Source organism: Saccopteryx bilineata, chromosome 1 (genome assembly GCF_036850765.1).
Source record: "Saccopteryx bilineata isolate mSacBil1 chromosome 1, mSacBil1_pri_phased_curated, whole genome shotgun sequence".
NCBI lineage: Eukaryota > Metazoa > Chordata > Mammalia > Chiroptera > Emballonuridae > Saccopteryx > Saccopteryx bilineata.
In genome coordinates this window covers 362,958,802-362,983,725 of record NC_089490.1, presented here as the reverse complement: position 1 = coordinate 362,983,725, position 24,924 = coordinate 362,958,802, and the positions used below count along the sequence as shown (strand labels likewise).

Below are 24,924 nucleotides of genomic sequence, written 5' to 3'. Positions count from 1 at the left end.
GGAATCTTGGGACAATAGGAAAGTCAGGAAGGAGCATTTATAGTAAAGTCATGTTCAGAGAGACAAGACTAATTATAGAGTATTAAAGAGCTTTATTTTAAATGATTTAATTTACAAATAGCTCTGGACAGCGTAGGAAACTTTTTAGAACTGTGAACCCAGCGGCATAAAGAGACTTCTCATTTAAAATGGCTAGTATAGAACCATTGTTTCAGCAATTTTCCAACTTTAGAGTTTGGTCAAGCTGTGCTACTGAAGATATAGCATTTGTTATCTTAAAAGAGAAATGACACTAACACTTGTAGCTGCTGGAGCAAAATTCTCTCTCATACTCTGTTTAGGCAAGCGATGGGGGGAATTTCGCTTTTTCATGCTGAAAACGGGTCTGCATTTGCTACCCAGAGCTGAAACCATCTGTTACACCAATTTCCTTTATGATACATGTTATTTAAGCACAATGGGTGTGGAAATGGATAGTTTAAAATGCATTTTGTGATAAACAGTTGTCACATTGTTACTTTTTCTCTAAAAAATTTTCATTAGTGAGAGCTCTGTGCTCAAAAAAGCCTTACAAACAGATTCTAGCCATTTGTGTTCACAGTGCTATATTGAAGAAGAGCGCCGTGTTGCTCTCACTTCACCTCTTGTATTCTAAGGAGGTTATATGTAACTAACACTGGGGAGAGGTTGAGCTGAGGCTGAGCTGAAATGCTACGGAAAGTGATTGAGCTGCATTTTCCAAGCTCTGCTCTGGTCAACTGGGAAAGAAATAAAAAGAAAATAGAAAGTACTATTTTCTGAAATTCCCTCTAACTAAGCTGTATTTCAACGGACCATTTAATGCTCAAATGGACAAAGGTATTACTTCAGTCATTGAATTGTAGCAAACTCTTTCTCAGAGGGCCAGTTTAAAAACTCTGTAGGAGAAGTGGTTTAGTATCACATTCTCAATGGATTATCACTTGGGCCACTTAAAAAGAAAAAAAAGGCAAGTAAATTTTTAAAGAAGAAAGAAAGAAAAAGGAAGGAAAGACCTACTGTCTTCCCATGGAGTGGAGCGTGCGCCCTAACCAACCCTCCCCATACTGGGACTGCCCTCCAGCATCTAGGCTCCTAGGGCTGCAGAGAAGAGAGTACTCCTCCCTGCAGTGCTCCTGTTCACCTGCCCAGAACATCTTCCTCACATCCCAGCAGGTGTTTGCTACAGCACCCAAGGGCAACCCCAAATAATGCACTGTGAAATCCTTAGCTTAGACAGAGCAGTAAGAGAGTCAGAGCAGAGCGAGAAGCCTTGTTGCGATAGTAGAGGCCCGGATATCACTTCACCCATTTAGCAATAGTTTTAACAAAAGGCATTTCTTGTTACAGAACAAAATAGTCATACATAATTTTTTATATCCAATCATGACGTTTCTGAGCTTAGATCCACCTCTGCCACATCTCCTGATTAGGAATTCCTATAACTGAATACAGACATACCTCACTGTGAAACAAGAAAATGACTGTATACTACCAGGCAATGATTGACCTGACTGGAACAATGTTCTTACTTTTTATCTAGCAGCTAGCTTGCTCTCTGACATACTTTTCATGTATACAAAAGTGAATGGCTTGGAAGTTTCAAGAAATCAGTGCTTGGTTCCACAGTTAAAAGAGCTATGTGAACTTGAACTAATTTCCTCTGAACCTCACTCAGTCTCTTCATCTGTGAAGTGGAGAGATAATGACACCTGCTGCATTTTGAATACTAAATGAAGTAACAATAAGCAATTGCCTAGCACAATGTTTCCTACACGGTCAATACTCAATGAACATCACTTCTCTACACACCCTTACCTCTCTTATTCATTCATTAATTAAAGTAATTTTTAAAACATATGCTATGTACTGTGGGTATTCTTAAGCAAGCAAGCTAAGCAAGTTCCTGTCTTTTTATAGTGATAATCTAGGAAATAAATCAATTAAATGAGCAATACTTCAAAGTGATAAGAATAGATACCATAGGGCTAATCGCTTATTATATATGTAGATAAATATACTCATTTATTGATTGACAAAGTTGGATGTATATAGGCTCTTTGAAATTTTTTTTAAAGATTTTACTTATTGATTTGAAAGAGCGAGAGAGAAGCAGGTGGGAGGGAAGAGCGGGAAGCATCAACTTGCAGTTGCTTCTCAGATGTGTCTTGACCGGGCAAGCCTGAGGTCTTGAGCTGGCAACCTCAGCATTCTAGGTCTCTGTCTTATCCACTGCACCACCACAGGTCAGGCAGCTCTTTGAAATCTTTTTGTCCTAATACTTATGCCTGACAACTGCTCCTGAGTTCAAAAAGCATGAGGCCAGTGCAGTACTCCTTAGCAAGAAGTGATAACTAGACAGCAATTAAGGTACTGTAAGCCGTACTATCTACTAACCAAAGAAAGATACCACCGAAATTAAAGAAAAGCCTTCACAAATAGACAATTGTAAAATTGCATAGACTTCCAGAGCTAAAAAGGCCCTCAGGATCCTTGAGGGTCAAATCCTAACCCTTGTCGTGGTTCCATGAGCTTTGGCAGATTCATCTTCCTGTACCCAGATTCTGCCTAATGGGATTCGGAACGACACCCCCATAGGAAAGCTGTAAGGAATAAATATAAAAGTGCTCGTGAGAAGTGCTTTGCACACTGTCAAGTATTATGTGAATCACTTTACAGTTAAAGAGACTGAGGTCCAGAGAGACTAGATTAACTTGACCTAAGTCACAGAGCTGGTAAGTGGCCTGGATTAGGATAGACAGAATCGTGAGCACGAGTGTGAAGAACTAGATTTGTTTGTGTCTTATAAGTAAATTTTGAATGCATTGAACTGAATTAAAACAGATGGCCAAGAGGACAGTTTACCTCGTGCTTCTACCTGTGAGTTTTTGTAGATATATATATATTGAAATTTAATGTAACAACCTAATGAAGATTATCCTTTAAAAAAATAAAATAAGACATATTAAAATATAAGACCATGTAACAGTGCTGGTAGTAGTGACACGACCAGAACATAAACTTACATCAATTTATATGATTAATTATTACATGAAAAAGTTAATTAGTTCAGTCACACATTAATTCCCTGAATGTTTATTAAGTGCCTGCTGTGTGGTAAGCCCTCTCTTCTATTTCAGAGATACTAAGATTAGTAAAACTTGATCCTTGCCCTCAGAAGGCCCACAGTCTAGTAAGCAATGTGATAATTGTTAAAGTAGTTGTGTTTCCAGAGTAAAAACCACATGTGAGGAAGAAGTGTTAAGCTCTGCCTGGAGAAGTATTTCTGATCTTCACGGATAAGGTGATGTTAAAAATGGAATCTTGAGCGTGGAAGTTTATAAGGTTTATGGGGGAAGGATGCAGAATGGAAAGGATACAGAGAAGAGAACATGCATCCCAGGCAAAGGACACAGCTGGCCTATCGGGATGAAGCAGGAGACAGTGTGGCACACTCAGAAAATGACAGTCTGGCACAGGCTGAGTGTGCAAGGGCAATATTAGGTGAGATTGGAAAGGTAAGCAAGGGGCTAGTTCACAAAGTTTCTTGTACAACACACTTGGGAATTCACAATGCATGTGGTAGACATGATTTTATTCACACCATAAATGGTAAAGTGGTATAAGGTATAGTGAACAACTTTATGATGTGATGTTCCTCTATTAATTTGATCTCTAGTTTACATTTCCCATTATACTAGATTTAATAGTTAGGGAACTATGTTTGGTAAGATTCATAGTCCCTTCAGTACAATGGTACCCTGTGGCAAGTGAAACTGTACAAATAATGTCATGATACACACAGAATAAACAAAACTGTTTAAGATAGAAGGAAAGCCAGAGTTCAACCATTTCTCTAGGATTTGGGGAAATCTTATAATCGGAAGTTTGTACTAAACCCAATCATATCTAGCACACTGTTTTTCAGTGAATAGGCCTTATCACTGTATTTGAAACAAATGATGAAGCAAGGAGTAAAAATCTATAAAGAAAAGCTATGGTTCTTCTAATTGTTAATGCCTTGCAATTATGCCCCTTTCTGGAATAATAAAATGTTCCTTGGCAGAGGTCAGGATCTCTGCCACTGACTTATTTAACAGATCCTCTTAACATCTGTCCTGCAGACTGTGCACTTTATTAGCAGACAAGAGACCCAACAGACTTAGCCTGCTGTGTCCCTTTTTCACATTCACACAGCTGTGGATTAACTCAGACTTTCCAGAAGAGGACCAACCAGAAGGGATAGTATGTTATTGGCTGATTCTAAAAAGATGGGAGAAAAGAGCAGAAACAAATGTTGCCTTAGTACAATTCACTGTTTTTAGGGTGACAATTACCAGTCTGTTTTAAAAAAGGAATAAAAGCAGCTATTTCACTAAAAAAGGAAAGTCTATTCATATCTGTGTGGGAACCTAATCAGGCTCTTGTTTCCAGTGACGATGACTCCACAGTCACACCAGGTCTGCGACAAGAATGCTTCTTTTGTATGCCGATAATGTGGAAACGATAAAATTTCCTTTAAGAGACATATGTGTTTACATCATGAGATGTGTTATTTGACAAAATGCTTTGTTCTCCTCATATTTTCCATGCAGAGTTTCATGCTGGGTTGTTTGGCTGGAAATCTTTGATTAACTAGAATTAGTTGCTGAAATAAAATAGACACTTTTGTTTTATGAGTCCTCTTGCTGAGCTGTAAATTATAGTAAAACATATAAGGAGTGACAGAAAGAAGTGCTGATTTGAACCTCTGACCCACGACAGGCACAAAAACATAAGATTATTCCTTCAAAGAGCTGCATAGAGACATAAATATTCCATGGTCCACTCGGAATTATGCCCTCTTAACAAACTAAAGCTGTGATTTTACATCATGTAACATGAGTTTTCTAAGGATGTTACAGTCTGCTTAGAGGAGATATTGAAATTCCGAAAAATCCCCCCTAAATTAGGACTTTGAGTGCTTAAAGGTTTTTCTCTGTTTAACAATGGACAATGAAAACAAGAACAAAACAAAGCTTCTGTTCCCTAAATGAATAGCCAAGGGTGGTTTTCCTTTTTCTGGAGAAGTGGGACATTTTATAAATCTTAAGGCATTCTCAAAGCCACTTTGGGGCTTAGTGTGAACGTCTTAGTTCTATGGGCACAGCCTTTGGGCACTATCCCAATAGGCTGGGAGGGGGAGACATTACTAAAAGCAGAACAGAAACTCTATTAGCTAAACCATGAAGCATTTCAAGGGATTGGTGTCCATTGCGTTCAGGATTTTTGTTGTTGTTAAATAATTTTATAAGATTATTTAAAAATGTTTAGTTAACATAGGATTTCTTTCCAAGACTTATAAGTAAAGCCTACCTAACTTTCCTCAGTCAAAACTAATTATGATGCATGTAATAACTAACCTTATTTTGGTAATTATTTTCACAATATATACATATATCAAATCATCACATTGTACACCTTAAAGTTACACAGTATTGTCAATTAAATCTCAATAAAGCAGGAGAAAAAACACACCTAACTGTGCCCAGAGATGGTGTTTCAGCAGTAATTTGTAAATGCATTATACCACTTGCCATATGCATCTTCTCCCTTTTTCCTTCCTGTTCCTGCTGTGAGCTCCTGGGAGACAGTATATCTTCTTTGTCTTTGTATCCCTAGTTTTTGCTAAAGTAAATAAAAATGCCAAATGTTTCTCTGAATAAGATCTTCAGAGTAACTTCTCCTAAAAAGAATATACTGATAGAATGAGAGCCTTTAAGTATTGAGTCTTTAGAGTGTTATAATCATTAGTTATTCCATTCAACAATATTTTGGAGTAAGGTACTATTATTTTTTTCCCATTTTAAAGATGTGGAAATTTAAGACCCACAGAGATTAAGTAACTTGCCTGAGATCACTTAGTAAACAGTGATTCTGACTAAAGAGTATGTACAGTCTTAATCACTATGCTACACTGCCTCTCAGAACAACATGTAAACCTTATTTTTCCAACTTTCTCCTCCAGTCCTTTATATTAACCATTACCTGCTTCATCTGCTATAAGGATTTTTCAAGGTGGATTATTGAGATATGTGTCAGAATCAGATAGTGACAATAAAGCAACTTAGATGCTTATTACATACTATTTGAATGACTTTTACTATGGCTGCTATGTATAAGATATCATTCTTTTCTGCTAATTAGGGAGGAAGCAATGGGTATTACTATAGGATACAGATGGTGTATTTACATCCTGTAAAATATGCTAAAGTTCTCCAATTGGCAGTACTGATCATTTGCAGTTTAAAAAATGACAGTTAGTGAATGTGGCTCTGAAATAGAGTAAATCATTATTTTGTATTAAAAACAAAAAGGACACAGAAACAAATCTAAGAGGAAAGTAAGAAAAGAATGTTTTGCATTATTTCTTGCTTATTTTACTTGATCACTTAATGTGAATTCAAAATACATCTGTATCTCTCTCAATATTTATTAGAAATGCACACTTCACATTAATATGATTAATATGGAATTTCTATTTAGTAAATTTGCACATTTCATTATAGATATGAATTTTGTTCATTAGCATGATTCTTGTGTTTGTGAATCCACAGTCTCCAGAGAAATTAAAAGTGAAGTTCAGTTTAAAACCAATAAAAACATTTTTGTATAATAAAAATGTTGATTTCCAACCAGCAACATTTGTTCTGTTTATTAAACCAAAAAAAATATTATTTAGGAAATATTATACTTCCATGCAATTTTGTTTTCCCAAATATATATTTTTAGTAGTTTAAGTAAAAACTTTCATTTTCATTACACACTTACCCATATTTATCTTTATTCTGTGTTGTTTGGGAGGCTTTATTATGGATGAAAATTGAAGGGCATTGAAGTTAGGCAGTTATAGAATATTTTTCAAGCAATAGCATCTGGTTTCTTGGCAGTCATCAGGAGCCAAGGCAAAGCAGCACTGGCATATCGCCAGGGTCTCCTGTGGGTGTTGCTGAGGGATTTCCAGGTCTGCCATGTTGTTATAATTGTGTTTCCTAGAAACCCAAAAACTCAGAATGGAATTGAAAGTCCAGTAGATAGTACATAAGGTCTGCACAATCTGGCCCTTGCTATCTTTTTGACACTTGACCTGTTTGTTACCCTTTGCCCAGCTCTGTGCTCCACAGTGGCTTCCTTGCTATTCCTCAGACATTCTAAGCACAAGCGCACCTTTGCCTCAGGACTTGCACCTAGCCTTTGCCTCTGCTGGGGATGCTATCCCCAGATGATGATGTGGTTTACTTCCTCATGTCTTTCGGCTCTCTACTCAATTGTCCCCCTTTTTTAGTTTTCCAGGTCTATATTTAAAAACCTCCTCTTCCCCATATTCATATGCCTAGTCACTGTATATTTCATAGCCGACATCACCACCAGCATTCCATATCTATATTCTATATGTTTATTAATTTGTCCTCTGTTCCCTATGCCCTTCCCCAAAGTCACTGCCCACTTTTCTTCTCCCAAATAGTTCCTGGCCACTCAAAAAATAATTTTCAATGAACTTGAACCAAAATTCATCTTTTGGTTATAAGGTAACAATGCTTTTAACTTATGTATTTAAAATAATTGACTGAACTCAGCACATGCACTCAAATGCATATAACCATTGAAAACTTCCCTGTGGCTTAGTTTATGAGAAATCATGCTTAGATTTCAAACCTAACTTCTGGACTCATTGATGAGTTTGTATATCTTACTGATAGATTCAAGATGCACTTGTTTAAGGTTTCCCTGACGATCTGTGGCTTCGTGACTAGAGAAGTAAATGAGCGTTACAAATGTGCGCTGCACCACTCGAAGCACATTCAGAGAGCTGGATCTCTGCAGCTCTGCTTGCCCAGCTCTTGGAAACAGAAGGAAATCAGTCAGATACATTCCCCTGATGCTGATTTCCAACCGCCCTCACTGTCACTTCTCTGAATATCTTGCATTAAGAACCAAATCACTAATTGTTTCAGTGACTAAACTTTTTCCTGTAAATAAAGCATTATGTATTTATATTTTATTTAGCACCTTAAAAAAATCACTTGGAAGAGGCAGAGAGAGATTGAGTTTTCTTGTTAAAACCATTGGGGGTTGCGTTGTTTATTCTTAGCAACTTACACTATGCAACTATGTTCCATAAGGAAAAACTCTTCTGAGTGCATTCCAATATGATTGGTGCAATCCAAGAATGAATTCTGACCTTTTTTTTTTAATTGCCAATGACTGAGTACTCTGTTACTGGTGGATTTTATTTTTTAAAAATCATTCTTTCTTTTCATGAAAGAGTAGGACCTTTGACCTGAGCCTTTCTCCTATTCTCTCTTCCTTGTTTTTTATGACTTCTCCCCCATAGCCCACATGTTTCCTCCATTCCCCCATGCCGTTAGCACGAGCTATGTCAGAGGAGCAAGCTACGCTGTGCTTGGGAAAAGAGGCAAGAGGATCTCTAGCCAGGAAAACTCTTTTCAATTCATTTTTCTTTGCTTGACATTCTTGAGCCTGCTGCAGGGGATAATGAAATGAATTAACCAGGTCCTGGGTCCCCAGCGGCTGATAGTCAATGCTTGTCCCGCGTTTCCTTTGGTGGTTGTGGAAAGGCGAAGGGCGGAAATCTCCAAGGAGGTGAAATAGTTCTGCTTTCACCTGAGACAAATTTCTGGCCCTTTATATGTATTTGCAGAAACTTTAATTTAAAAAATTTGAAAAACCTTCACATGATTATACATAATTACCTTAACCAAATTACTATGGTTGCATTTTAAAATGTATACACTTTGAAAAAATAACAAAATAAAATTCTACAACTAAATCATTCTCGGATGTCCAGTGATGACTTTTCAAGTACATATTGGATAAAATTCTCTCTTAAATCCTTGAGAAATGGTAGAAAAACAGTCTCATGTTTTGCAGTTCAACCCAACAGCTCTGACAAAATGTACAAATTCTACTTGCAGCCGCTTTCCTAAGAGAACTGAAGACAGGGATAAATGAGTCCATGTGAACACTGGGCAGGAAAAACAGGGGGCCTGGGTTCTAGATGTTATTCTACCTATTGCTCACCAGTCAGAATTTTTATGCACATCACTGTTCCCTCTCTGGACTTGAGTTTTTCTTCACCTGTAAAGCAAAGGGATTGGATTAGATAATATTTACAATTCTTTCCTCTGCTGACATTGTGTTTGTTACCTGGTGCTTCTTACAAGAAAATTAGTGCATTACATACCCACATGCTTATAGGCTTAAAAAGACAGAAACAAAGAAAGATGACCTTTATCTCTGGGGTTTCTTTTGGAGAAGTTGTGAGGAAAGGTATACTAAGAAAGGATGTGGGCAGAAATGAGAGCAATTCCAAGCAGATAGAGGCAAGAATGAAAACGGAGGGGATTTAATGGTCAGTGTTAACAGAACATCTATTAAATGTCAGGCGTTATATTAGGAGCTAGGAATATAAAAACAAATAAGACTTAGTCCTCCCCTTAAGGAAGTTGGAATTTGGTTGTAGAAAAAGACATAAAAAAAAAGAAATTCCATACAGTACAGAGAGAGGACGTGATACGGTGGGAACACAAAGAAGGCAATGGTCAGATAAGGCGAAAGCGATTCATATAAGGAGAAAGTGACTTTGGAGTTGAGACTCAAAAGATGAGTGGAATTATGACGAGTAAGAGAAATTAATAAGAAGGAGAAATAATATGGCGATAGAAAAATATACAAGAGCAGCAAGGAGATTGACTTGAAAATTAACCCAATGTATGAGATGTGGGCTGGTAGTTCTTCCCCTCTTCCTCTCCCACCTCCTATCTACAGCCAATTTTCTTTGGTGTCAAATATTAAGGGTACAGCTAAACAAGTACCTTCTATGCTGAAAACAAGGACTTCAGTTCTTTCCTTCCATAAAACCGCAGCTATATTTCCTGGATCATTTTGTTGACATTGGAGGTTTATGAGAAGTAAAAGTATTTGTGATCTCTTTCAAATTATTTTTAAGCTCTCACTCCCACCCCTCCTTCAGTCTGTAATGACTTGTTACTGACACACTTTCTTCCCTGTGCTGAACAAGCACTAAATCAGGCTGCTTAATTACCCCTGTCTCCGTTCCACCTTCTCACAGCCGAACTTGTCCAGCTTTGTAGCTGCCTTGCCTAGTAAGCAGAGGAATGGTTGTCTGCATTGTTTTGAGAAAGTAACAACCCCGGGATATCTCTGGAGAACTGAGCCAGTCTTGGGGTGTCATGTAAGGCAGCATCAATCAAGTTTAAATAATGATATTTCTTTAAGGGTACCCCTCCCGTACCCTGTTTGTTTCTTTCAAGTTGTAGAGTCCCCCTGAGTAGAGCCAGGTACACAAAACAGAATCTGAGTTAACCTGGGCTAGGCCTGGGGTTCTCAAATGTTGTATAGAACCCCAGAAAATGGGGTGAATACAAATCTAAGAGTTGAAATCTTTCAGTAGCATCTGTGAACCTCTTTTTATAGAATGGTGTTTTCCCTTCTCCTTTTTTCCTCATTATGCACCAACAGGCAAGTTGCATTTGAGGGAGAATTTTTTTTTCTTTCTCTCTGGGCCAGATTCTGACAGGCCACTTAAAAATGCCCTTTCTAATTGAAATGACAAAACACAGGAGAATTTACTCCAAAGAGAATCCAGTGTGTGAAGTAGTGCCTGCTTCTTTACAGTTGGTTTCTATATGCTGGAGCATACTGGAGCCAATTTAAAGCCCCTGTTAGTATCCATTTTTTCAAGTTCTGTTACTTCTACTCTGCATAGTTCTTTTTAGTTTATCAGTCTATTAAACATGGGTCACTAGGATATTTCAAGTGTCGTCTGTTATGGCTTAGAGATTAGTTGGAGAAGGGAGTTGTTGTGCCTCCTGCTCCTTCAAGGTGGCTGGTGGTCTCCGTTTGAGGATTGTAAAATGCCATTTAGAAAAGGTAGCTATAAGACATCTGGAAATACAGTTTGCTATTTAAGAGCTCAGAACAGCAGCAAAGTCAAGAATCTCTCTTCTTAGACAATGATCCTTGTCTTGTGGCTAGGAACAGGAAATGGGTTTCATTGTGATTCACTGTATAGCTTACTTAAAATAATTTAATTTTAATTTACAAAAGCAAAAAGTGCATGGGCTTAAAAGTAACACTGACTCTAAAATGGATAATAATTCCTATCTTACAAAATTATTTTGAAAAGTAAATCATAAATGTAAACTACCTAGCATAGTACCTGAGTTAGTGTTCAATATGTTTGTTGAATTATCACATGAATGAATGGGGTGATGTTTGGATGGCTGTCTGACAGGTTATGTGGTTTTGTGAAAATTGTGTTAATGAGAAGAAAAGGCCTTGTGCCTTTTTTTCTATGGCACTCTCCATTGGAGATTTACGTGACTTTATCATAGAAAGCAAGTATGAAAAAAAATATATATATATACACACACACAAGCATGTGTGTGTGTGTGTGTGTATTTCTTGATATGGTAAATACTAGATACATTGTGACACCACCCACTATAATTTGACATGAATTTGGCTGTTTTGGGGGCAAAGCATGCCTCTCTTCCTAAATACAATAGTTTTATAAAATGACTCTGATACAATACATTTCTTAGGTCCTGGCCGTAGACCAGTGTGCGTTCTCGAAGACAGACATTCAAGAATTTTACCGTAAGGCTGAGTTTGGTTGGTAAGACCTACTGTTTTGTGTTGAATCTAAGCAGGGTTAGTTTTAGAGTGTCGCTAGGATCCAAATGCAAGATAGTTTTCCTTTAAGGCTAGTCTCAGGACACAAAACTCTACAAGCAGTATTAGAGGTATATATTTGTGGATTTGTGAGATTTTCATAGGGCTCTCTTAATCATATTTATGTAAAAGACTGGTCGATGAATTAGTGGTAAATCATAGAAAAGCTTCTTGGTGTTTTGGTTTCAAGTCATTCCTCCTTGAAGATACTTCTGTTTGGGGGATGAGGTCTGAAATGATCACTGTGGCCTGTCGGGCCCTGCTCCTCTCCAGCCTCTCGTCAGACCACGCTGCACCTACTCTCCAGTCTTGCCACACTGGCCCTCTTAAAGTTCCTCGAAAACATGACCTTCTTTTCTATCTTAGAGCCACGGTAATTGGTGTTTCTTCTTTCTAAACCTTCTTTATCAACCTTTCCACCTGGATAATTCTTACTTTAAATGTTACTTCCTCAGAGAAGCTATTCTGATCCTCCAGACTGTGTTAAATACCCTCATTAGATGGTCTCTTGACATTCTGTATTTTTCTTTCTCAGCACTTATCTTAACCATAATTTATACTTACCATCTAAGCATTTACTTAATACATTTCTCTTTCTAGCTCCATTAAGGAAGAGATTATTTCTGAGTTGCTTATTGTTGGACCTCTAGTTTTTAGCACAGCATATTGTTAATATAGTAGAAAGCATTTAAAAAAGATTTGTCATTGAACAAATTCATCAATGCTGGAAATGTGCTTGAAAGGTGCAAAGGTTGGTTCATCATATTTCCATTTGTACTTTTAATGACAGTGTTGGAGGGCGAGCTAGTACTAGGTAAGTGATCGCAGGCATGCTACTTCTGTTCTCCAGGTCTCAGCTCATCAGTAGAATGAGGAGGTCAGACTAGACTAAATGAGCTGTTAAGGCCCTTTCAGTTGTAAGTGCCAAGTATGTCATTGTTCAGCTTACCAAAATTTTAATGCTGACTACTTTATTAAAACTGGACTCATAAAATAGGTGGAATATTTTTAGCCATAAAATAGTAAAAGCATTTCTGAAAGTGTTCCTATAAAATGTGAGTGATTTTATAATTTTGAAAAATATTTAGCTAGGCTCATTTTAACATGTAGGCACTGCATTTATTTTATGTATCTTGGATAAAGAAACAATTCAACATTGCAAACAATCACTGGGCAGTTTTCAAAATTGAAATGGAACAATATATATTTACAAAAGCAGTCTTCACCAAAGTTTAAATTTTTATGGGACTTTGGCTAACTAAGCCTGTTAGAGGCTCTGCTACATTGTTGATTTTTAAAAACTTGAACTGTGTTTGGAAATGAATATTCATTATTATCATCATATGACTATGAACTATGATCTTAGGATTCTACGTGGAATGACATTTTTATAAACTCTTAAGTGATAGTTAATCAGAGTTTAACCTTCTTCCTTTTTAAACCATTGGCCCATTAGGGACTTTTCTAACTATAACTATTTATTTAAATAACTTAATATTTTATCTTATTTCAAAAAAGATCCGGTAGCATTTAGAGACACTTTAAACTTATAAGTAACTGGACTGAGAAGGAAACGTGGTGGTACCATGTAGTTACTGTGGAAGCACTGTAATTTGTGTTAGAAAAGTTTGACAGGTCGGTGAGACTAGAAGTCACTGAGCGGCTATCTGGACAGCATTTTAACAAATGACTTCAAATGAATCATTTCTTGTGAAACAATATAATTTAATTTGTACTGAATTTATTTTCCTTTTTTGAAACTCAACATCATAAAATTATTTAGTACATACATAGTACATGTGAATCATATACCACTTCTGTTATCTCATTTATATAAAGGAAATATCTATCATCATAACATCCAGGACTTTACATACTATATATTAATTCAGAAAATATGAATTGGTTATCTTTTATTTGCAAGGCATTATTCTTGATGCTAGGCATTAAAAAATAATTAGGTTGATCAGGACTTCAATTAGCTTACTGTATATCAACGATGATAAGATATATGTGTATAACTAAACAAGGTTTAAAGAATGTGATCAGTATCATACGGAAGGTGCAAGTCAGGTGTTAAGGATCTATTTCTTACATCTCCTGCAGAGGTATGTGCTTATTCTAAGACTGAATCCTCCTGAGTGCCTAACAAAGGGCCTTGCATATAAAGCATATTCAATTAATGTTAGCTTAGAAGGTGAGCTGTAAAATTATTTTCTAAACCTGTACCTATTTAATGAATGGGGTTCTTTTTATACAGTCAGATCTGAAGTCTTCAGTCTGAAAGCGTGTTACTTATGTCTAAAATCATATAGTTTATTAGACAGAATGTGAAAATTTTATTTTCATGATTGTATCTATTTTTGCATTTTCTGATTTTTATTTCAAGACTTATTCTACTAAATCTTTTCTGGTAGCCTACTGTCCAGTTTACTCAGACCTGTAAGTTATATGGATTATGACCATACTTACTTTGAGTAATTACAACTCCCAAGGAACTCCAAGGCATCACAGTTCTAAAAACTGTCAGAATTTATGGGCTTTTGCCTTTCTTAGGTACAACCCCCTACAAAGAAATATAAAATAAGTGATTATCGAAGCTTTAGAGCATGCAATGAACACTACTGTATTTCTAAAAAGAAACTGTATTGTATAATTAACGTGAAGAATTTCTGAATTTAGACAGTCTTTTAAAAACATGGATTTGTTTCCAAAGACTTGTTTTTCTGCTTTTCTTTCCTACTAGCTAAAGTTGCCTGAAGGATTTGAGATTGAGTAAAATTGACTTTCTTCTGATCTTGTGAATTATTGAGGTAAAATGAAGGCATAAATGATGTCTGAGGACACTTGCCTCCCTGAGATCTCATGACTCTTGAATCCTCAGTAGCAGGGCAGACTGGGCATGATACTGCTGTAGAGCCAGCACTTTCTCGGGCTCCACCATCTGCGCTAGTTAGTGCAGAACTTTTCTTCATTGGCTTAATCCAAAAAGAACATTTCCAGAAGCTTCACTTGCCCCCTTTTGAAGGCATGTGGCTGAATGTCATAGGAAAAGGATACAACAGAGTAAAAAGGAAACAAAAAAATCCCCTGTCCTCCCCCAAGTTTTAGCAGTTTGACTGACTTGTGAATTTTTTTTGCCACTGAGTCATTGCGCACACAGAATTATGAAACTTTAATTTCTTTAGAGGCTTGTTATATTAGAAAAAATTGTTCCAAAGAAAGCAACAATCATGACATAAGCACATCTGGCTCTTGCAAATTATTCTTTATTAAGCTTTCATTTAATTACATGTGCTGAAAGGTCTGTTTTTAATTACTGTAATTTTTTTTATTTGTCCATCTGAATGATAGTAATGCTGGAAATTACATACAAACCACCTGTTTTTTCTTCCATACTAAAGTAGCAAAGTTTGAGCTATTTTCTCTGTGGTTGATGAAACTAGGAAGCTATTTATTTATTATGATTATTAACATATTGCCTGACCAGACAGTGGCGCAAGTGGATAGAGCATCAGACTGGGACACAGAAGACCCGGGTTCAAAACCCTGAGGTGGCCAGCTTGATCCCAAGGTTGATGGCTTGAGCAAGGGGTCACTAGGTCTGCTGTAGCCCCCTGGTCAAGGCACCACAATGAAGAATTGATGCTTCTCATCCCTCTCTTCCTGTCTGTCTGTCCCTGTCTATCACTCTCTCTGTCTCCTACTGTCTCTGTCACACACACACAAAAGAATATATTATCAAGGTAACAGCTTAATATTGATGATAAGAAGAAAAGAAAATATTTGAATGTAGTTTTTATGTATTAACTCATGTTAAGTTTGAGGTATCTGAATTCTGGTCAGCTAGCAGATCACATATTACCAATTTCACCCAAAACCTAACAAATTGACAGTGCAGTATTTAACATCCTCTACTATGAGAAGGACGCTTGGTTTTTACTTTATTATTACTTCTCTCACAAAACTGGCTATATTCTCCTGAGAATTATGTTACACACTGCCTAGAAATAAGACCTTGAAAAAAGAGTGACTTCCATTGGGCCTCAGAGATCGTGACAACAGCACTGTGATCATCAGAAGGATCAGCATTCCCAGAGGCTCCATCAGTACTGAGTAAGAACTATGTTCCTGGAGGAATCCCTTGGAAAGGGTAGATTAGTTTCACTATTCATGAATATTAAAATTACACATATCGACATACCAACTTTTAAAGAACTCTAGATCTAGATTTTAGGCACTAGAAGGAATATTCGAGACCATTTAGTCAAATTCCTCTTTGTACACGTGAAGACACTTGAGTTCTAGAGCACCAAGTGCTTTGTTTAGGGCCATAAAGTTATTACTAGAAGGACCAGGGAGAGGACAATGACTTCTATACCAGTATACATTTTTCTGTTACATTATTTGGTCTCCCTTAATTTCCTCTTTAAAAAATAATGGAAGAGAAATTACATGGCTTTCAGAGAAATAGTTATCTAACAATACGGTAAGTTTTATTTTATTTTTTTTGAAACTTCATTTCAGCTGCATTTAAAGAGATGTTTGTCTTTTCTGTTTTGCAGCAGCTCTATGCCGCTCAGCTGGCCAGCATGCAGGTGTCACCTGGAGCAAAGATGCCATCAACTCCACAGCCACCAAACACAGCAGGGGCAGTCTCACCTACTGGGATAAAAAATGAAAAGAGAGGGACCAGCCCTGTAACTCAAGTTAAGGTACTTGCTTTGCAGGATTGTGGAAACAGTTTGGAAAATAGCTTCACAAGAAAGGTAGTGAACCAGGCTGTGTTGAGAATAAACAGCAGGAAGCCTAGCAACATAAAGGGTTCCCAGAATGCTCCTCTTTGTGGCAAATTTTATGATTGAGCACCAAGAAACAGGTGTTTCCCTTTTGATAACAATAGTGCCATATTGTGAGATCTTTACCTAAATCTGCAAACTTACTTCTCGAGAGTTTTTCCCCTTTGGATCCTAGCTTTTATTTTTTAATGTTCATTGGCATGAATGGCCATGGTTTTATTACTAGTGTTTGTCATAGGCTTGTGACATTTCTTTCTAAGTTTCTTAAACAGGTGGGGAGCCAACTTATTGTACCAGAAAAGGAGGATCTCCAAGCTTTAGATTTAAAAAAGGGGGAATAAAAAAGAGCCTAATCCTGACTTTGTTTTGTTTGATGATAAAGGTCTCCCCTTCAAAAATAGTTGTAAAGATAGGCTCTGAGGAAGGAGTAGTATCATTGCATAATCATACTTTGATGCCATATGCGCTGTGATAAGATAAACAGGCTCTCCCAAGTTATGGCTAGGACATTCACAGAGATACCTTTCCTCACTGATTTTCAATGTCTTAGAATGGGGCAGCCAGGAGGTGCTTGGTAATTAAGGGAAATTAATGATCCAGTCTAACTTTGTGCCACGGCTGGTATCTATAGGTGGTACTGGTTGGTTTTTATTATTGCCTTTCCTTCCTATATTGAAATAACAAAATCAAATAGTTGAGAAAAAAGAAACTGTTTTGTATAATTGACTTATCTGCTTAGAGGGGTATGCTAAGCACAGATGTATTATTGTAATGTGCCCAAAGTACTACATTGAGAGAAAATTTGCAATTATTAAATCTTCACATGGAAAATATCTAAAACCCAAGAAAACAGCACTGAATGCTATAAACTCACTAAAATTGTTTTATTTTCTAGTATTTGCAGATAAAAATTTTGAGATCTCAGAAAGGCCTTTTAAAAATATGGATCTCAAATGCCAAAGATAACGAAAGTAAACATCATTAATAGATAGTTCTGCCTGTGCCCCACCCAAAGGAATTAATTTAGTGCCACCCATGCTTTTATATTCTTCAGAGAAACAGACACTTACGCTTTCTTGTTAGAAATACCAAGATGTGACAATACACAGCTTACATTCACTAAGATAGCATAACTATGATAACAGACATTTTAGTGTTTCAAGAGTTTCTATTTGTGAATAAGAGTCAGAACACTACAACTCAAACCAAGGCACTTTGTTTAATTATAGTTGTTAGAGTATGAACATATCAAACATCAGTGACTTGAGGTATTGAGTATTAGCTATTTTAACATGAAAAAGTCATTTTGTAAGTGAGTTGGCCAAGTGGAACTGCACCAAACCAAGCCTTTACTGGATGAGTAAAATGTTCCCTGGTTAAATTTAAGTTTATATCTGCTTTTACCATTCCGCTTTGTGGGCCAACTGAATTTTATTACTCACTTGACCACATGCAAATTCTTAGGGAGTTCTCCATATAATTTGACCTGACTATATTTTCTGTTAATAACAAAGGACACATTCCTTATATGTATTTGATTGTTTATTGTGTGTGGGGGTAAAAATATATAAACAAAGACTTAAAACAAATGTTTTAAATTTTAAAAATAGCTCCAATCTACTATTGAAGAAGTTCTGAGAACAATCTTATAATTTTCTAATTGAAAGAATTATGGTCACTAAAATAGCTCATGCTTCTGTCTGTAGTCATTGCTTTCCCTGTGAATGTAATATGTCCACATCATGAAGGGCATAGTTTGCTGAAGGTAATGAAAATAAACACAAATGGTTTTATATACCTTCTTTCCCATAGAATTTTTATTCTCTATAAAAATTCTGACTTCAACATCAGAAGTGAGGATGTTTCTATTCAAGTAACAGCTCTGCCATTTTTATAGCTATGTCATCTTGGGCAAGTTACTTAACTCTTTTTAGCCTTAACTTTCTCCTCTGTAAAATGAAAGTTATTATTATGGGTCATAAAAAGAGATAATACATCCTCTAGGATATAGTGAGTATTCATAAATGGTAGCACAGTGATGATGATGATCGGATGGTGATACAGATAGTGGTAGTAGTAGGGCTTATAACTGAAATACCTATTTGTATAGTGAGAGAGATCCTAACAAACTATGAAGATTACTATTTTCTACCTCTGTGGATAAACAGGGACCACATTGACTCTCCCAACTGAAACTCAAGGCAAAATATATAAAACAATGGTTTTCAGACATTTACAATAGGAGTACAGGACAGTAATCCCTAACTAAAGAGAAACCAGTGAGGCAAGCATTACAGTTGTTTTGGTTTACTCTCTAGAAGAAATATCCAGGCAATAGAGCAGGGCGTGAGGTACACATGGAGTTTGGCAGCCTGAGTAGAGATAGAGTTCAGAGTGTAGAGATGCTAAGGGTAGAAGGAGATGGTGAGGTAGAGTACCAGAGAAGACAGAGCTGCACACAGAGAGGGTCATGGAAGGTCTAGAGAAGCCCCCCCCCCCAACTTTAGCTGAGTATTGATTAGCATATACATGTGAGAAACTAGCTAAGGTTAGGAAAAAAGACCAGATTAGTAGACAAAACAGTTGCAAGATTCACAAAAGACTGAAAATGGTTTGTATTCTCATTAGCCAGCATGGAAAGTTCTCCTGGCCTATAGAGCATCAAGTAGAATCCCCAGAAGGGTATTACCTCAGTAGTGGAGCCAAATTATCCCTAAATTAACCCTAGATTGAGACTTGCCTAACAAAGCTTCAAAGTATGTCTAGAAAGGATCAAATTGTTCTGTGTTTCAGAACAAATTTCACAAATATTTAAAGGAATACACAAACTCTGACACCCAACAATGTAAAATTCACAATGTGTAGTATCTATTCAATAATTATTAAGCTTTTATAGAAGCTAGAAAATATGAACAATAATGAGATAACTCAATCAATAGAAAAAGTCCCCCTAATAACACCAGTGATAGAATTTGTAGATAAGACAGTAAAAACAGCTAGTATAAGAGACAAGTATAGCCAACTGAGGAGATAAGCAGATCTGCTCCCCAAAAACACCCACAGAGTTTCTGTCAGGCCAGGGCAGGCTGTGAGGACCAATAGCTCTGCCGTATGAGAAAGAGATTTCTGTACTTGGGAGTTGATAGGTGCTTCCCATGCCCGGTGGCATTATTTGTGAAAGTGGTAATTATTAAATTGTAAAAATAAATAAATTGGAGTATAGTCAAAGCTGAATAAAACCAGATGTTATAAACTAGATATGTTCAAGAAGGTAGAAAAAAACATAAGAATTATAAGGCAAGACATGGAAGACCTAAACCGACTGTCTGGAAATGAAAAACACAGTGTTTGAAATGGATTAGTACTGATGAGATAAGCAACAAAAAATTATTACAGAAGAAAAGATTAGGGAATTTGATTACATAACAATGAAAGTATCCAAAATGAAATACACAGGAAAAAGACAGTGCTGTAGGATATCAAATGACCTATATGTGCAACTGAAACCCCATCAGGAGGATGAGGAAACAGAAAATTGTATTTGAAGAAGTAATAGCTGACAAGTTTCCAAATTTGAAAACTCTAAAGTCAGATATCTAAGAAACTCAGTGACCCCCAAAATAAAAAAAAAATCAAGAAAACTAACTAGCTACCTAGCATGTTAATCACTATTATTTAGATATGACTAATATCTCAGCTAAATATTCTTTGAGTTTAGAGCTAAAGAAAGTAAATTGTAATTAAGCATATTGGATAATTTTGACATTCATAATGGATATAACTCTGTTACCTAAGAAGCTATCTTATGTCTAGATGTAAATAAAAGACCACTGCAACATAAATGGGCCAAATTACCTATTTCCTAACAGGACAAAAGCAAAACAAAACAAAACAAAAAATAACTCTATTGTATCACTACATTATCAGATGTCTTATTGTCTCCGTTAGTGTAGTAGTAAAGGCTCTGGGATTTGGAGTCCAAAACACTAGAATTCAAACTTTGCCCCTCTATGTGTAGTTTTGGACGGTGACCTTACCAATCTTATGCATCTGCCTTTGAAAATGTAGAATTATACTTCCCAAACTCATAGATTTATCGATAGTGAAATGAGCTAATAGGTGTGAAAATGTTTAGCATAGCGCTTGGTACATAATGGCTCCTCTGTTAAATGTTATTTGTATTTATTTTTTCTTGTTCTCCTTCCTGAGTAGTATTTTCTGGCATCCCTTTTTGTTTCCTCTTAAACAATGACCATTTAATATTGGATCAACCAGAATCAGGGCCTCTTTTCCTCCAGATGAAGAGATTAAGCCTCAAAGAGGTCACAGGTTTGCCAAGGGGCAGAATGTTCTGTTTCCAAGCCCTACTGTGTGTTTTAAACAATAACATTAAGAGCAAGTTCTCTATGTCTTCCCAGAAGCAAAGCAGGAATTAACATTTGCTGACAATTTTATTTTAGAACACAATAATGCAGATCTTAAAACTGAGCATTTAAATGAATATGCTCATATTACAAGTAAATTTCTACCATGATGGAAGTGTTGTTACGGGTGTTTTATAGCAGGATAAATGAGACAAAATAAAGGCAAAGAGCTTAGCTTTCAAGCTTCTGGTTAAACCAAAGTTACAAGCAAGATATTTGAATACGGTGCTCAGTTTAGGAAAGGGATCTTAAAATAGACATTCTGTAAATATATGGAGCAAAGACATAAGGAGACATCACTTTAAACATGAAAAATAAATTGCATATAGCATGGTATGTAAAACATAATTATAATGTGTGCTAGCTCTTTGCAAAAATTAATTTTAAACATGAATAGAGACCAGAATATAGACCATGAAGAGTGCCCACACCCAGAAAGCCACATAGAAGCCGTGCTGTGGCATGCGGCTCCCTGGGCAGAGGCCCAGGAGATCAGAAGAAGGCTTTCTGTGTTTCCATTTTTAAAGTACTTCCAATTGTTTGATTTAAAATATATATTAAAAAATTAGCTGCAGAGCCTATTTATAGTTCCAGGAACTTTCTAGAGAGAATAACACAAAAGCACTACAGAGCTGCTGAAATTTTAAATAATTCTTTGTAAATGCCCTAGGTTAATTGAGATCCCTGAAAACACATTAGGAAATTAAGCTGTAATGTGAGCTAATTCAGATTTTAATTTGGCACAAAGAATGATCCAACCACACAGTTAATGTAAATAGAAGCATAACACAGGGAAATTAATGAGGTTCCCTTCTGATGAATCTTCAAGGAAGTAGATAATTAGCTTCTTTTGTTATGATTGTAGGAGAATGTAGCATTGTCTCTGAGGTGTAAAATAACTGTGGCTTAGTAAGTGATAATGTGCTTCATTTGTCTTTTATTTTTTTTAAATAATTACTTATGTTAAACTTGTAGGATGAAGCGGCAGCACAACCGCTGAATCTCTCTTCGAGACCCAAGACAGCCGAGCCTGTGAAGTCCCCCACCTCTCCCACCCAGAGCCTTTTCCCAGCCAGCAAAACCAGCCCCGTCAACCTGCCCACAAAAAGCAGCCTCCCCAGCCCCATCGGAGGAAGCCTGGGGAGGGGATCCTCTTTAGGTAAATGGAAAGGTCAACACCAGGAAGAGACTTATGAATTAGGTAAAAGAAAGCAAACCTATTAAATGATGACTGATCCTTGTTTCCCAAAGTGTTCCTTAGTCTGAGATTTAAAAAAGAAAGTGAAATCTGTTCTCCTGAGACATACCCCAGTTTGGTGTCTTTTGCGTGATTAGACCTTTTGGAAAAGGCTACAATGTAAATTCTGCTGGGATGAATTCTGTAGTTGATGGTGAGTTAGACCTAGCAAATCAGAGATTTAGGAATTTCTGTGTTTGGTCACTGCTTTGCCAATAAAATAACTCTGGGAAGCAGTGACCATGAACCCTCTCAGGGTTTAACTGGACCCTGGCTTCACAGCTGCCTGCCAAAAGTCCAAAATTTCTTTGCAATTTTATATATTTTTTAAAAGTGTATATGAATTTTACATCTCATCTATCAGTTTGCTCTAAAGCAACTATGTGTGGCACATGTCAATGACACAATAGGAAATAACACTGGCATCTAAGATGATAGGTCCCAAAGATCCTCGGCTTCTTAGCCTCGGGGACATCATGCCTGCTATCTCTAGGAGTAGTCACACACCCCCGTGCCAGAAGGATGGAGGGAAAACATAGTTTTTGGGGTCAGACAGGCTCGTACCAGGAACCTTTACGTACTAGCTATATGATCCTGGGAAAGTTAGTTAATCTTTTAAAATTCAGTTTCCTAATCTTTGAAAGGGGAATATTATTACCTACCTCGTAGGTTGTTATGAGAATTACAAGGGAAAAATGCATGTAAAGTGCCTAACATGGTGTCTTGTACCTGAAACGTCCAAGTGTGGAAAGGCTGGACTGAGTGAGCACCACACTTACACACACATGTGGGTGAAGCAGTGAGTGTGAGAGCAGTTGTCAGTGGCTGTTATTTTCTTGTCACTATGCTCTATAAATCTCTTAATATCCAAATAAAGACACAGAAATTGAAAGGGGTTAGGGACAAGAGCTAGCATTTTTTCACCCTATTACCTTCTTGTATTATTGAGTCCTGGAGCCTGAAATCCTTCTTATAATAAATTAAATAACAGGCAAATTGTAGCCATTTAGAGTTTAACATTTTTGTTTATCTCATCAATTTTGATTTTTTTCACAATAATCTTATAAGTTAGTTGGTAGAGTGTTATTACCCTCGTTGTATGTAAATTGTGGATCTTACAGGTAAAATGACTTGCCCACAGCTGTGTAGCTTATAACCAGCTGAGCTGAGGCTAGGACCCAGGTCCTCTCACATACAACTCAGTGCTGTTTTTGCAAATTCACAGTTGGAACATTTGCTGAACTCTCCTGAGGCTAAGTGGTATCTTCTGATGATGAGAGGGAGATCTTCCTCACTGAAATTTGCTCGTTAGGAACCAGCCTATTCTCATTCTGAGTCAGGATGCTTCTTTCGGGGGCTCAGAGATTTTTCTGCCCAAGTCAGTGGTTTTGCTGTGGGAGAGAGAAGTGAATCAGTTCCAACATGTGAATGTGATCACTGAATTGTTGAAAATTGTGAGATGAGAAGAAAGCCAACATAAGTAAATGATACACTTGATCTTGACATGGCTCTCATGTAGTCCATATCCGAGTTTTGTTGGGAAAGCATTTGTTTGCTGTCCTGAGCACTGGGAGGAACAAAGATGACTATGTATGTCTCTGGCCTTGCTCTTACAAAGTTTATACTTCAGCCGGACATATGTCTTATTTCATGAGCTAGAAGTGGGCTGAAGTAACAGCCCTCTGCTCTAGACAATATAGGACAGATTTTTTTTTTTTTGGTATCAGAAAAGCTCTAGAGCAAAAGATACAGGTTTCTATATCCTAAAAAGTGAATGACTTTTAATTTTTTTCTATAGATAGCCGTGGAAATATTTTCTAAACTCAAAGGTACATGCACATGCATGTGTACACGCGCATGCACACAGACACGTGCTCATGCCCAGATCCCAACAAGGGGGTCATGTGAAACTTGATCACAGCAGCCAAAATCTGTCAGTCAGCAAGTAATTGCTTTTTTTTTCTCTTTAGGAAAGCTTCTCTAAAGTATTAATTTTAATCTATGGTAAAATGCAAGATATAAAGGAAAATTAGTCAGTTTACCTTTGAATTTTCCCCCACTGTGTTGCATGGAACATAATGAAAGTAAATATTTATTATCACTTTCTCTGAAGCTTTGTGCTTATGTGAAAACCATCCCCACTTTGCAGCCTCACCATGAAAGACAGGAAGCTGAGAGCAGTGGGTGTTCGGCCTGGGAGTAGGGAATGGGTTGTCATTCTCCTGGTAAATAACTGAGGCAGCAGGAGCAGTGGAATGCTTCATTAACCAGCCAGTGATTGGGGCGCGGGGTGAGTGGTGCGTTCCTTCCCACCCCCTCTCTCCTGCAGTGGACATGTGAACACACAGATACAGATGTCACTGAAGTATACACGTAGCCTCGCAGATTTTTTTCTGCTAGGCCAGAAACAGCTTTCCTGAATTAGCACACCAAATATAATGAGCAGCCTCAACAGATATCTCTGTCCCCACCCCTTTCTTCCCCACTCTTCTCCCGCTAATTGTTGGATAGAGCCAGACAGGAAAATACAGACACACACACACAATTGGAATCGAGCACCCTTCATCTGTGAGGTGGGTTGACAGCACAGATAAACTGGAGTGCTAGGGGGTCCTCCAAGAGCTAAAAAACAAAACAAAACAAAACAAAATAAAACAAAACAACAACAACAACAGAAACAGCACAGCTT

General features: G+C 37.1%; 1 protein-coding gene across 20 annotated transcripts in view; it reads left to right on the top strand.

Annotated features, from left to right (window-relative positions):
• The window catches only part of SOX6 (SRY-box transcription factor 6), a 650,826-nt gene that overhangs the window by 543,562 nt on the left and 82,340 nt on the right, over positions 1-24,924 (top strand). For 15 of the 20 annotated variants that reach the window (XM_066251030.1, XM_066251027.1, XM_066251026.1 and 12 more), the window contains 2 exons: positions 16,341-16,490; positions 21,974-22,199. In XM_066251030.1, the coding sequence (XP_066107127.1) occupies positions 16,341-16,490; positions 21,974-22,199 (376 nt within the window). The remainder of the gene's footprint in view (positions 1-16,340; positions 16,491-21,973; positions 22,200-24,924) is intronic. The other 5 variants (XM_066251031.1, XM_066251020.1, XM_066251019.1 and 2 more) reach the window with 1 other exon arrangement.